This window comes from Emydura macquarii, unplaced genomic scaffold, assembly GCF_026122565.2.
Source record: "Emydura macquarii macquarii isolate MOO-44397 ecotype Brisbane River unplaced genomic scaffold, CSIRO-AGI_Emac_v2 contig_1390, whole genome shotgun sequence".
NCBI lineage: Eukaryota > Metazoa > Chordata > Testudines > Chelidae > Emydura > Emydura macquarii.
Window position 1 is genome coordinate 17,396,538 of NW_027131527.1, and position 14,790 is coordinate 17,411,327.

The 14,790-nt window shown below is 36.3% G+C and overlaps 1 protein-coding gene across 1 annotated transcript in view; it reads left to right on the forward strand.

The window, feature by feature from the left end:
* The window catches only part of PCDH15 (protocadherin related 15), a 714,631-nt gene that overhangs the window by 281,080 nt on the left and 418,761 nt on the right, over positions 1 to 14,790 (forward strand). Inside the window, exon 7 of the mRNA XM_067552760.1 lies at positions 3,442 to 3,561. Coding sequence (XP_067408861.1) covers positions 3,442 to 3,561 — 120 coding nt within the window. The remainder of the gene's footprint in view (positions 1 to 3,441; positions 3,562 to 14,790) is intronic.

Consider the following 14,790-nt stretch of genomic DNA (forward strand, 5'->3'; position numbering starts at 1 on the left):
GGCGGAAGGTCCATCAATGGCTATTAGCCAAAATGGTCAGGGACACAACACAATCCTCTGGGTGTCCCTAAATCTCTGATTGCTGGAAACAGGGACAGGACAACAGGATGGATCACTTAATAATTGCCCTGTTCTGTTCATTCCCTCTGAAATTTGTGGCATCAGCCATTGTTGGAAGATATCTTACTGGGCTAGATGGACTGTTTGTCTGACCAAGTATGGGTATTCTTATATTCTAAAGTGTGTAGAGGTCCCACCCAACTGAAAACAAAACCTAAAACTCTGAAAAAAAAAATCACCCTTTCTGATACCTGCTTTTATTGAAAACATTGATTCCAAAATAACATAGTTCATACAATCTCCTTCTCCTTAGGCTTAGCTGCCCATTGGGTTCCTTTCCTCATCTAGAGGATTACTCCAATCTTCCTTATGTTCAGAGTTAAATGAGCCTTACTTTCTTCACCGAGGGCCAGATTTTTAAAGTTATTTAGGTGCCTAACGGTGCAGATAGTCTCCTAAATGCCTAGCTCCCATTGTATGCATGATGCACTTTTGAAAATCCTGCTAGGTGCCTATCTGCATCTTTCAGCACCTAAAGATCTTTAAAAATCTGGCCTTGAATCAGATTTTTAACTTCAACCATTAGTAATAGAAACTTGCTTTCTTTTTTTCTTTTCTTTTCTTTCTTTTTTTTTTTTTTTTAAAGCAAACAAACTGAGATTTTAGTGTAAACTCTTGACTCCAAGGGCTGGAATCCTAGTCTCTCCCTTGATCTAGCTATGAATATTGCCACCCTTTTACAATGTGGACTGCAGTTATTTACAAGTTCTGCCTTAGTTATCCCTGCTTGCTGACCCTTTTCCTTCCAATTTTATGTTCCTGTTCTAACACACTTGAAGAAAGTGGCTTTGGACAGCTATAATTTGTTTGCCAGCTAGTAATTTTTTCCCTCTGCTGTGAGTGACTGGTTCTTGAAGTCAGGTCCAAGTCTGAGAAAGTGGCTTTCTTGTAGAGTACTGTGTAATTACTTACCTCATTATGGCTGGCCCAGCTCAGTGCTATGCTGACATCCTGCATTTTACTAGTGCTTAACCCTCTCCTTGCTAGCCTTTTGCAGGTATATGCATTTCATCATCTCAAACTCATTTCCTCCTATTTTTCCTGGGAGCTCTGCAGGTTTTTACCAGACTCTCAGACCAACCACCACAATGAACATCTCATTGCAACAATAGATCTAACTTATTGTGAAAATCAAATATCTTTTCAATGACTAATCTCAATATTTTATTTTAATAAAAAATTTCACATTTCACCATAAAATATCTGAAGTCTCTTTTGATTACTTTGCTTTATTTCTTTAGCCTGTTTTTTTTTAAAGGAAAGAACCCTGAAAAATACTGTCCTTAATAGTAAAACAGTAAAATATCTAACTTGGTTTATGGCATTTAGTTCTGATTTTATACAATTTCATCCAAGTTTCTGAGATAATTGTTTTCCTAATTTCTTTTAAATTTGCTCTTGCAACAGAGATTTAAGTCTTGCGTGCAGATCATAGGGTTATGAACTCTGAATAGACTTCTTAGCATATGTGCAAAGTGCCTCGGGTGTCACATGACCAGGATTCATCATCAAATTTGGTCCTCTGGTCGGATCATTAGCTTCCCTGGCTTGGGCTGGGTACTGACAAGGAGTGTGACAAAAATGCTGATCCATGTCCTCCCTCCATGGACACTGACTTAGGAAATCAATTAATAGGAACTGAAGTAACTGAATAGTAACATGGATACACAATTTGTATGTTCATGGATAGTATTTTTACTGCCTAGGACACTGACAGGCAAATCAAGTTGTTAGCAAAAATATATATAGTTATGGTTTAAGTTTGGTAATAATGCAGTTTGGTATTAAGAAAAGTATACACTACACTCTCTTATGTTAAACAAGACTCTGCAAGGCAGTCAGTTTTATTCCAGAGTTTCATTATTGTTAGCTCTGAAAATATTGATAAGAGAAATCTAAACTCCCTAAATAATAAGTTTTAAAAATCAAACCAAGACCACTCAATTTCTGAGCCAAGGATACAGGAGAAAACAATGGGAGTTGGCAGTTATTAGTTATTTGTTGTGTGTTATTAACTATGTAATATGGCAATGCAGGGCCATTATATTCTGCATTTATTACAGAAATGTTTGGTTTTTTTAGTAAACTCTGTGGGACAATTTCTTTCCTCTTTTCTTGTACACAAAGTCTGAAAAGCAATAAAACTCGTATTGTGTTGGACCCTACGTTCCAAGGAGCATTACTTTGTGGCAGCTCATCTTTGTCTTAACAACAGCATAGATGGGGAGTTTGGGGGAAGAGACGGGGATGGCCAGTGGGTCCATGATTGTAAATCCAGTGGTTATAACCCCCTGTGTAATGGGAGTGTGGGGCAGCAGCTACTACTACAGCTAATACCTACATGGATGCTCTCTTCCCTGAATGGGGAATTCTGTTCCCATGACTCCATGTGGTGTCCTCCAGACATATCCTGTTTTCTAGAGTTTTGCAAGAGAGCAGAAATTGGTCCAATAGTACAGTTAGTGGTGGTTAATTTCTAAACTGAAATAACTTTGTTCTCATATTTACAGTCCAAATTAGGTTTTTCGTTCATTTGTTTTGTTTTTGTTTTCAGAACATCATGGATGACATTCTGACCCCTCTGAAATCAATGAGAGTTTTGCCATTGACTTCAGTGGGACCAGAAAGTCACCCTAACTGTTCGTCTCTACCAGGATGTTTTGGAAAACAGTATTTTCAAAACAAAACTTAGGGGGTGTAAAATTGCCTCAAGCAAAATGTAGCAAAAACATTGTCATTGCTTTCGTACCACAGTAGCGAGAACTGTTGGATTTCAGAGTATTTGTTTAGTCTGAATACTAAAATCACTCTTTTTCTTGTATCTATTTAGTCTAATGAAGATAGATATTCTGTTTTTACATGCATATATATCACTCTTATCTTTCATTGTACCTTCGACATTTCATGAAGTGCACTATACAATAAATGTATATTTGATTGTTTCAATGGGCATCTTTGTTTACATTCCCCAATCTGAAGAGGGAGTCAATTACTTATCTTCACTTTTGCCCTTCCTTATCCTTTCTTTTTTTCTCTTCATTTCCAAGGCTTGTTGGCCTTTAAGTCAAAAGTATGACAACAAAGAGATTACTGTCTTGATACATGGAAGTTATGGAATGTCCACCCCATTTATGACTTTAATTCTTAACAGGGAAATAACATGAACTAGACCAGAGACTGAAAGTATTGGGTCTATAACTTATCCCTATATTGTTGTGAGCTTCTAGGCACAATAAAGTTGGAAAAGAGAATGGCAGCCTTTCTTTATTTTTTTTTTCTAAGTGTTTTTGAAGTATGTATATTCTTTCTTTTTTGTTGTAGTTAACGCCAGTTGGAACCACCATTTTTACAGGATTCTCTGGGAACAATGGTGCCACAGACATAGATGATGGTCCCAATGGACAAATAGAATATGTCATCCAGTACAATCCTAATGACTCAGTAAGTGAAGTTCTTCTTTTCAGCACATGCACACAGTACAAAACTAACATATTTGTTCTTTTTGAAAACTAGTTTTGTTTATCTTTCCTGTAATCTGTCTCTTATAGTCAACACCATTAATAATTGTTCTTTTTTGGGATCGTTTATTTAATAACCCTCCCCAGCACTTGCTTTACTCACAGTAATCACTCTTATTTGTCATACATTTTCAATTCACAATGGGTAATTTAATTCATTGTTTGATATGTTTAAAGCTAAAAATAATTGTATTGGCAGAAAAAAATATTAGGGAGAATTTTAAAAGGAAAATTTGTAAGGTTCTTTAAAGAATCATCCCCAGAATTAATTAATTTTGGTGGGGAATAAAAAATGAACATTTAAAACTGTTTCTTAGTTTTGAATCAAAATATTAGTTCTGATAATCCAATTTTAGTCCAATAAAACTGTTTCTTAGTTCTGAAATCAGAACATTAGTTCTGATAATCCAATTTTAGTCTTCTACCCCACACTGCGAGATAATGGCAGATAATCTTAATGAATGCAGAATGTAGTTAATCCGAAAGCACGCATCCATGATTTAATGCTCTCCTTTGGTGTTTCAAATTCTTAGAATAAAATAATTATTTCTGTTTCCTTTTGCAGCTTCTTTTTAAAAAACCTGATGCAGTTTTGCTCTGTTACAGTGGTATTAAGCTAGAGCAATTCTATTGATTTACAGCAAATTGGACCTTAAAATTAGTTGTATTTGTACTATTATCAAAAACCACCAAACTCTAAAGATGGACGTAACATTTTCCAAAGTTGAAGATTACGGAAAATATTATGGTGATTACCTTGTCCCTGTTTACTTAAAGCATAATGGCTCTTCCATACATCAAATTTGAATGAAGCTCCATGATTCTTATGACTATACAATTTTAAGTGTATTTTTTGTTCTTCCTTACAAACGTTGTAAAAGTGCATTAGATAGACATATGAATAGTCACCTGATATGAGAGAATCCTCAGCTGACAGAGCCAGCCTAGACAGCTCTAAGCAGGGCCAGTTCTAGGGCTGGGTGGGCAGGAAACGTCAAATTGCTGTGCCAGCATTTGTTTGTTTGCTTAGATGGGAGAGGGGAATGGATTCCTAAAACAGTTTCCACCTTGGATGGCAAAATGACTCGGACCACTGTTGACTCTATGCCACCTCTTTCTGGCCTCTAGTCATAAAGAGACGTTGGGGGCAGAGGAGGCATTTTCTCACTACACACCAGTCTCTACCTGGCATAATAGTACTTTTAAGGGGGTTTTACATCACAGCTATAATTTAGAGCAGTCCTGACCCCTTTGCTTCTACATACAAAGAGGCCATATCTATCTATCTAGGACCAAGATCTGATCCTTTTCTTTCAGTAAAAGCTGATCTGGAATATTCTGATATTTGCAAATCCCTTTTTCTAACTTCTTCATATTGTTTGCATTTTTTAGCTTTATTCTTCTGGGTACATGGGATTTTAGCTGAAAAATTCTCTAACACTAATGGGGGTTACATATCTTAATCTTCACTCATGTTTAAAATATACCCATCATTATAGCTCTCCATTGTGAAAAATAGATACTGTATTTCCTTTTTCATTTAAGAAAATATCACCTGTTAGAATTGGCACATTACTGAATCTACAGTATTGATATACAAACACACCTGCTGTAAAAAGCATTTCGTTTTCAGTGGCAGGAAATCCATTAAATTTGTATTATGCCTTTTTCTGTATGTTTGTTTATGATCTATTGACATTCTCTTTCCTAAACTTTCATGCATTTTTTCCTCTCTAAATATACTTTACTTTACTTTCTGAGTTTTGTAGCTGTTGTTCAAATCAAGCTTGTCTGTCTTTACTGATGAGCAAATCAGCCTCTCGCACTTCGCAGACTGCAAGTCTGAAAAGGATATTTTAACAAATGATTGCTCAGCTGATGAAATAAAGGAATTATTTTAAAATCTTCATAATTCAGTGAGTCAGAAAGTTCTGATCATTACAACATTATCCAGCATTATCCACTATAGTTATGGTTGGAATAGCCCCTTGGACTGAAATTTAACATATTGTTGTTTTAATCCAAAAGTGAGTGATATGTGATTGCTTTGCTTGTGAGGTCTTTTTTCTTTTCTTTTTTTTTTTTTTTAATGTATGCAGTGTTTCAGCAATATCAACTTAGTTGCTTTTGAAAATGGAATTCTTGAAAAAATATTGATTTCCACTTTGAATGTGTTCAGGTTACTTTTTAAAAGATTAAATCATTCAAAGCAAGCTGAACGTCAATTTTTGCAAATAAAATTCAGAGAGTAAAGGTACGAAAGTTTTGAATGGAACAAATGTAATAATTTTAAAGTTATATACTTTTTAAATTGTATTTATCCATCTATAGTTGTTAAATTTTAATAACCTTTTATTATATGGTATGTGCCCCACTTTCTATATAAAGAGGATTTTGAGCATAAGTGTTTTATGCTAAATCAGAATTTCAGTTTTCAGTCAAAAACTAAATCTTGCTTTCTGTATATAACTCATACCCATTGATATGAACCCTTCATGAAGGGTTCAATCCAACTAAAGTCAGTGGGAGTTAAATGGGTACTTTGCTAGGACCCTAATTGCACATTTGTTTTTGTTGGTAGATAGTCTTTCACAATAGTGATAAATTGAGGCAAATGGTGACTTGCTTTAGTGATTTAAGGACTTAAGTACATACCTTTTTTAACATTTTTGTATATTGTTCCATTGACATCAATGTTACTTCTTGTTAGAATAATGATTTTTGCAGAACCTTGGGACCATAGACTGTTGCTTAACAAAATTTACAGTGCAGTTAAATCTTTTCTTGTCCATGTTATGTTCACAGAATATTCACACACAACTTAGATAAAAAACAAATACTATTCTGGAAGGTGCAATGTAACATAACTTTATTTTTTAGAATTCAGAATGATAATTCACAAGAACCCCAAAACAGAGAGACACGAAGCAGGTTGTGCCTCTCCGTTTTGAGAGAGCATCTCACCGCACCTTACTTAGGCGGCCTGGCTGCAAACTGATGGCTCCCATATACTTCTCTACAGAGCCCCCTAGCCTGCAAGTGGGACCAAGAACTCCCCCATCCCCACCACACTTGCACTTCCAACATAGTCTTCAGTGCACCAAAGTAAAGACCAATTTGCACTTAAGCCAGGAGGAGAGGGAAAGGGCAGCAAGAGGGGAGTTGGTTTTGGTTTTTTTGGTAAACATGTTATCTTGAGTTTTTCAAAGTATTTGAGAACACATTGCGTTTTACAGATTTATTCACATTTGTATACTTTATACACATTTCCATTTTCAAGTTGACTATTTGCTTTGCCTGTAGGCCGGTTCTTACAAATAAGTAGTATGCACTTCAGTCCCTTGAGTCATAACATTTATACTTCAGTAGAACTACTCATATGAATAAAGTTATTCACATGCATAAGGATTTGCCAGATCATTGCCTTATGTCTTCAGCTATCCTTTGAATGGTCATCATAACTTGGTATTGTCTCTGCTCCCTAACTGGTACTAAAATTTTATAAGTAGTTATGAGCACTTTCTGTGTGAGTAGCAAAAACCATTCATTATGCACAAATACCCTTGAATGTATATGCATTAAATGAGTCATGTGGGTTTTGGCATAAAGAGATACCATTCTACAACATATGTGTGAATAAAAACCTGCGTGCACAAACATTTGCTGAAAACTGAACAAAATGAATTAAAAATATGGCAGAAATGAAAAGCAGTTTCAAACTGATAATTACCTACAAGGCTTAATAAAAACAATTCAGAAGGAAGCTGTTTTTGACAAAGAAGCTATGTAAACTTTGATGCTAAATACTGGGATTATGTTTTGTTTGTTTTTTTCAAGATAATGGTGAAAAATAATCACTCATGAAAAATTCATAAGTTCAGTGATTTTACACATGATCAGTATTTTAATTTAGTTCCCCCATGATGATCATTATTTTACCGTGAAGAGAGGAAAAAAGGATAAAGTTGCCATTATAGCACATTATACAAATTATTTGTGATAGATATTTCTACCGCATGAGGACTAGTTGGTCCAGTGCCTTGCACTTTTTTGCATTCACTCACCATGTAAGAAGTTACTTTAAAAACAAAGTTACTGTTATGCATTTCTACTGGAATATGATAAACCAGAGTCATACAGGGAAGGATGTTTTGTGTTTAAGCTTTTAAAAGACCTTTATCCATATGACTCCATTTTACATGTATGCATTTTTGTTTGTTTGACCCTATATGTGCTCTGTTTGGAAGGATCCCAGAACAGTGTGGCCCTAATCTAATGTGAATTATCACTGAAAGCTGCCAACTGTCCATTGTATTGCAATCAATTAATCATTTTGGAAAAATAAATCTCTCATTGCATGTAGTTCAGTGAAGATGTCTGCTCATCATACTGCTGCTGTTTGGTGACTGAAAGCTTGAGGTTGATATTGTAAAAGAAACAAAATACAAAGAAAAAATAAAATCGTTTTCAGTGGCTCTCCCACACCCAGGCAGGTGTCCTAACATTAGGCTCCCAAGTCAGTGTGTTTCTTTCACACTGTCTCCTGTTGGAGCTGTTCCAGTTTGTATAAATAATTATGCATTCATTCAAAATAAGTATTTTTTGGGCCAGAGGCAGATTCTGTGGCCTCGTGATTAGAGCACTTGCCTGGAATGTAGGAGACCCACATTCAGGTCCTTGCTCCAAATCAGTTAGAGCAGGTACTTGAATGTGGGTCTTTCATATCCCAGGCAAGTTCCTGAACAATTGCGGTGGACAAAAAGACCCACAGACATCCCTCCCTGACAAAATTTTTGTTAAAACCTGAAAAATAGGCATTTTCCAGCCAAAGAACAATTGGTCAGAAAATTCCTGACCAACTCTCTTACGTGGTAAGTATTTGGTAAGTAGCCATTACATTATCTCACACAAATTTAGGTTGCATGATAAATCTCTAAATTTTATGCTAGTCCAAAAGTAGATTACCATGGAAGAAAACATTGGAGAATTCTATTTCAGGGAAAAAGCTGATGATAATCACAGTTACTGGACTAATTATACCTCTGGTTTCTTCGAGTGAGCCCCCTCTCTCAGGCTTCCAACCCTTGTCTCCTTCAGGGTAGAATCATGTGCTTCTACCACTCTCAAATTGGGCCTTGCGTTGTGGTCCTCAGGTGTAAACCATGATTACCTCAGCAAGCCTGGCTTAGATTTAATACTGTGGTTTTGTTTCCTCCAGACCTATGATCAGTGATACCAACCATCAAGTAGAATATTGTTTGTTTCTAAATAAAGAATTTCAAAGAAACCAGATATTAAAACAATAGATTTATGTGTGTGTCTTTCTTGCCTTGGAACTTAGTCTTGGAAACCAGGGAAAGCTGCAATTGCTTTCAGGCACTCCCACAGGACCTGTCTTTATCTTCCATGTCTGACTGTTCTTCCTATGAACAGCTCACTTGCATCTCACCCTGCCTTGCTCTACAGAGACTGTTTTCAATTCTTTAATTTCTATTTGATCTGTATGTTCCCAAACTTTGCGAAACAGTTTTGTAACTTTAGGCGGGAACCTGGAACTAATCTTCACTTTTGATAACTCAGCCATTGCCTTGGAATTGCCCCCCACATGTTCATTAGGAGGCTGCTTATCTAGAGCCTTTGTGTTGCTGCAGTGATTTGGCTATGCTACGCTAACAGTGAGGAGAGACAGAGGCAAACCAAGATAAATAGGATCATTTTAAATTTTTTGGACTTTATGAGAGAGAAACCTAAAAATTGTACCAGGAGGATAAATAATATAGAATGCTACCAAGTACTTACTACTTATAATAATAAACTATAAATTGCCAACACGTTAACCTTTGTTAGCTGTACATGCTATCTTCCTTGCTCTGTGCAGCTAATACCAAATGCATCGTTAAAAAGAACGAGATTACTCAACAATATGCTATGTTGTCACTTCAAAGAAAAATGGATATAAACCCAGCTCCACTCTTGCCGTCCTATTCTTCGCTTCTCTTTGGCTTGAAGTACTTCTTAGATTCAATGTTCCTGTGGCTGTACCTCTTTTCACAGAGTTTATCCACAAGTCAGTTTTTTTCACCTCCTGGCCCTCGTTCGTCCATTACGCACCTGTGAAATATATCACATGAATAGATGTTCAAACATACATTCTCACTGTTCATTTACTGTAGGTCCTTTGTCGTTTACTGCTCTCAGGATCTGTTTTCCTGTAACACAGGTTTTTGATTAACTCCCTTTTTCACCAATTATATTTCCTTTCCATGTTTTCCCTTGATAGTCTCTCTCTGCTACAGCTGCAGATTTTATTTCCCTCTAATATCATCTGCTCACATACCCAGCTCTGTTTTTTTCTGCTTCTCCTGACCTGAAACCTTTCCTATTTTCCTCCTTCTCCCTTATCAGTCTCCTACTTTTATTCTTCTCTTTTTCTTTCATTTTATCCCTCACCTCCTATCCCAGCTCTGGTTATCCACCAGCTCAGCATCTAAATCCTTTTCCTTCTCTCCTCCTCTTTTCCAACTGCTTTTTTCCAACTCAGCTTTTTCCAACTGCCCCCTTCAGGTGGATTACAATTCCCCTCCTCATCTTGAGCTGCTCTCTCCACAGCTGTTTCTTGTTCCAGGACAGAATTCTATGTTTCTGCAGCAGATGCTAGTGCCAGGATCAGTGTTACTACATTGCCTTTTCACTTGTATTTTTCAACCCACCCTCACCCACTTATCTAGACAAATGCATTCATATAGGAAAGTCTAATAATTCAATAACTAATAACTCATTTGCTATATAGGTCTCATTGACCAGGTCACATAACGTATTCATAAAATTATTACAGATTAATATTCTTAGATTTTTACATAGCAGTTTCATATCCACCAAAGTCACGTTATGGTTATGGGAATAAGAAAATAATCCACTTCATGCCAACACCAACACTGCACAACTGATTAGGTTTATAATGGCCTGTGTTGATCATTGTTGGAGGAGGAGTATTAATCAGAGATAACAATAGTCTGCTCTACTAGACACACTCCTCTATTGTTAGTAAAGTTAGTGTGATAATGTATTTGAATATTCCATGGATTCCATTCTTCTTTAAAAATATACAGATTATATTTATTTTGCATTGTAAGTGGTATAATATGATGAAAAGGATGTCCCTTATAGCAGTCTCAAAACTGGACTAAAGATGCATCATGTGGTTCCCATTAACTTCTACTTCAGCTCAAAAAGATGGTGAAAAGAGTTAATTCTAAGAGGTACTACAGTAGAGTTCAGTGGGTCAGCAATTTTGAAGAGTGTCCCCACTAGCAGGCTGTAACGTTTTGTAGAGTTTTTAGAATCCTATAATTTTCTAGAGAATAGAAATAGGAAAAATGAGTCGTAATTTCTCTGAAAAATTACACTTTAAGTACTGAAAGTAACTGTAAAAAAAAGAAGGCAAAATAAATGCATTTTTTCAAGTAAAAAAGAAAAACAAAGAGTTTACAATCTAAAAGACAGAGGGATACAATATGTAAGTGAAATGATCAGGATGCTGATTGACACATTCTTCTTAGTTCAGTTTATCAGTAGTAGTAGTAGTTGTATGTATTAGGCTGAATCATGGCTTTGCCCCGAGCCCCGAGCAAGAGGAAGTACAGTTGTACAGTTCCAGAGCAGCTCAAAGTCACAATCTCCAGGAGACAGTACTGCATTGGGTCTAGCCAAGGCTTCAACCACTTGGCTCCTTCTGTCCCACACCTTTTCACCATCTGCAGTGGCAGTGGAACACCATGACTTTGTAAAGCCTGGTTATCTTCCAGTGCTGCTACTTGTGATACAGATTGACAGTCCAAAGGCATAAAGAGGCAGGTTGGACTCTCCTTGTGTCCACATGATGCCATGCTAGTTGGGCAACAGCTTGGCTTATTGCTTGTTATATTTTTAAACAATCTAATAATGGTAATGCTATATTATAATAATATCCCCAACTTCCCCTATAACTGGCCATTATTACTGCCTTTTTAATGGCACACTTTTTCATTCAGCCCCACTTACACCTCATCTACTCCCCCACGTCCAAAAACCATAGTGGTTTCACCACTGCACAAGGGGCTGGTCGTCCTGCTTGGCTCATTCCCTCTCGCAACCCAGTCCCCAAAAACACAAGAGAGAAAAACAGCTTCTGTTTCTTCTCTGTTTCTTCCAGCAGTGATAGAAGTGGAAGGTAGCAGAGGTCCTTCTGCTGTAACACTCATATCCCTTAAAAGTCACAGCTGTTGCAGATGATTCCTCCCTGCTCGGGGAGATGAGGTTGGGGGAGACTCCTTCTTCTGGCAGAGAATTAAAAAAAAAAATTTCCTACTAGCAACTCTCATGTAGTACTGGAAATTGAAATGGGTGGTGACAGTGTTGCAAGGAACTCAGTTGCAGCACTTTACTAATTTGGGGAGTCTCCAGGGGTCAGATCTTTGGTAAGTTTTGTTACTATAGAAGTATACAGTTTTCTAAAAAAGTTTTAAGTTTTTAATATAGTAGGCAGGTTACTGAAATAATGTATTACTCAAGACCAGCTTTACATTACTAATGCAATGAAAATTACCAAAGTTCTGACTGCTATAAATTCCCCAAACTGCCATGAATTACTAATGCTAGTCCAGCAAATTGCAAGTGAGCCAATTCCTTGAAAGTGTCAACACTCATTCCAGCTTTCAATAACTGCTCCAGTTTGATTCCTGAAAATATCAAAAGTATTTATTTTTTTTTCAAAATCAAATTATCTTTGACATCTTGCTTTATTTTTCTCTCCCCAATTTCAAATACTTTGTTTTTTTTAATACAATCTCATCTCGGACACTCTTTATTCTGTAGCTATTGTTCTTCAATAACCAATAAAGACAAGGGATGGGGTTTTCAAAAGTGCTTATGGGATTTAGGAACACAAGTTACACTGACTTTCATAGTCACTTTAGGCACCTTCAAAAATCCCACTCTAGAATTCTGTTAAATTGGAGTTCTTATTGCACTAATCTGTGGTTCATTTGAGTGGTTTTATGACTTTTGAAAATCCTGCTAAGAGTATTATCTAGTGGATTAAAACACAAGGTTGTGCCATCATAACAGTTGTGCTGAGTTTGTGTAACTATAATTAAAGAAACGTTGGGGATACTCCAGACGTGTTGTCCTGTTCCTGCAGTTAATACACACAAAACTCACATCAAACTCAGCTTAATGGATTACTTCCATAGATGGTACATTTTTTCACAAAAAAATGTAGTATTTCTATAACCATTTTCAAGGATCATTATAATTCTACAAAATGTACTTTCAAATTTGAGTAATCTATGTAATAGACATGATGCACTGTAATTTTGTGCAAATTGCTGTCATGCAAGTGACAATAATATATAGGGGTCTGTGATGGCAGAACCAATGCAGAGGGTGGGGACTTATATTGCAATTTAAGTATATTTTAACATATATTAAACTACTGAATTACATCCAGGTCCTGATTTCCTGGTACAAAATTACTGTAGAACATTTAGTCACTATAGGTCTTTCATTACATATCAATTTACGTCCATTTTGTCCACTTTATGTCTGAAGTTAAAAACAAACTATAGCTGAAAAACAACTGAAAAATAAATTAAACACAAAGCCAGTGGTCCTAGGTAATCTGCCATAGAAATATAACATTTTAATTTGAAAGGACTATACAATAACGTCTTCCCTTGAATATGCCTTAAAAGGAATAAAAAGTGCATTCGAATGGTAAGTAGCCTTCTATGTACATCTGCAATAAAGTCTGTGATTATTTCATAAGTAATCTCCAGACATTGCAAGTAAACTGTATTGAGTCAACTTCCTAATTACTCTCCTCTGTCTCTGGCACTTGCTCTCCAGGAACTTTGTGTAACATTTATAAGGATTCCTTATCTGATATTGTAGTTGTGATACAAGGTTTAAGAGTAATATATGCTTTCGGATCTGTTTTCTGTTTGGCTGACAAAGAAGTGTTTACCTCTCGTGGCAGTGCTAATTTAGGTATAGTGAGGTTTTCCTGGGTATCTGATTTTTATTCCGTCTAATATTAAACAAGCTTCAGTCATTTATTTTCTGAAGAAACCTTTCTCAACAGCCATAGACGAGTCTAATTTTTGTTTGGTTTCTAATTTGTTTTTATTCTTACATGATTGTAACAGTCATATAATCAAGATGCAAAATGCTTATTCAGTTTGGCTTACATGAAACATTCCAATCAGGTTTTATAGTTTACCAGAGCAGAGAAATTGCTTTGGTCAAGTGAGAGAGTGAATTATAGATTTCTGCCATTTCAAATTCTTCATCATAGTTCTGTTGGACCTTTCAGCAGCATTCCACCCTATTGAATATGGCATTCTTTTGTCATACTTCCAGTCTATTGCTGGACTGTCAGATTCTACTTTGTCTTGATTTGAGTCCTATTTAGAGGCCAGGTCAACAATTGTTACCATAAATCAATTTAGCTCTTTACCTACCTCTTTGTCCTGTGTTGTGTCTCCTGGATGTATATTAGGATAATTTTACTGCATTCATGTGACTGCTAGCTGATAATTTTTAGGGAGTACACTGTGCGTTTTCATTGTTATTTGGAATATATCCAACCAAACCTAGGAATTCCATCAAATGACTGGGCAGACATTTCTACTTTAACTGAATATTCAATATTAGGTTATGGATGTTTGCTAATTTTATTAAATTAAACCCAATTAACGCAGACACTTTTCTAGTTGATTCCACGTGTTGCATGTGCTAGAGACTGTTATGCTGGTTGCATGTCAGTTGTCAAGTGAATTTATAGGATGCATATTCTAGATGATTTCCTGGTGAGTGTGTTGCTTGGAGTGGAAGGAGGAAAGCTCAGTTGGTGATTGAGCTGAAGAGCTGAGGGCTTAGATAAAAGGATTTGTTCTTTCTTCAGGAAGTGAATAGTTGCAGATTTGCATCGCTGATTCTAATGACACCCAGCTCATCAACTTCAGCTAAGCAGTGAACAGCACAATTTAGCAGGAATTATGTAAAAAGGCTTCAAGCTGTCCTTGTGCTTATTCATTCCTTTGCTGGGCCAGTCCTCTAGCATAATTTAGACCTTCTTAGAAGCTGATGCAAGTTATTCCAACTGCTAATAGCC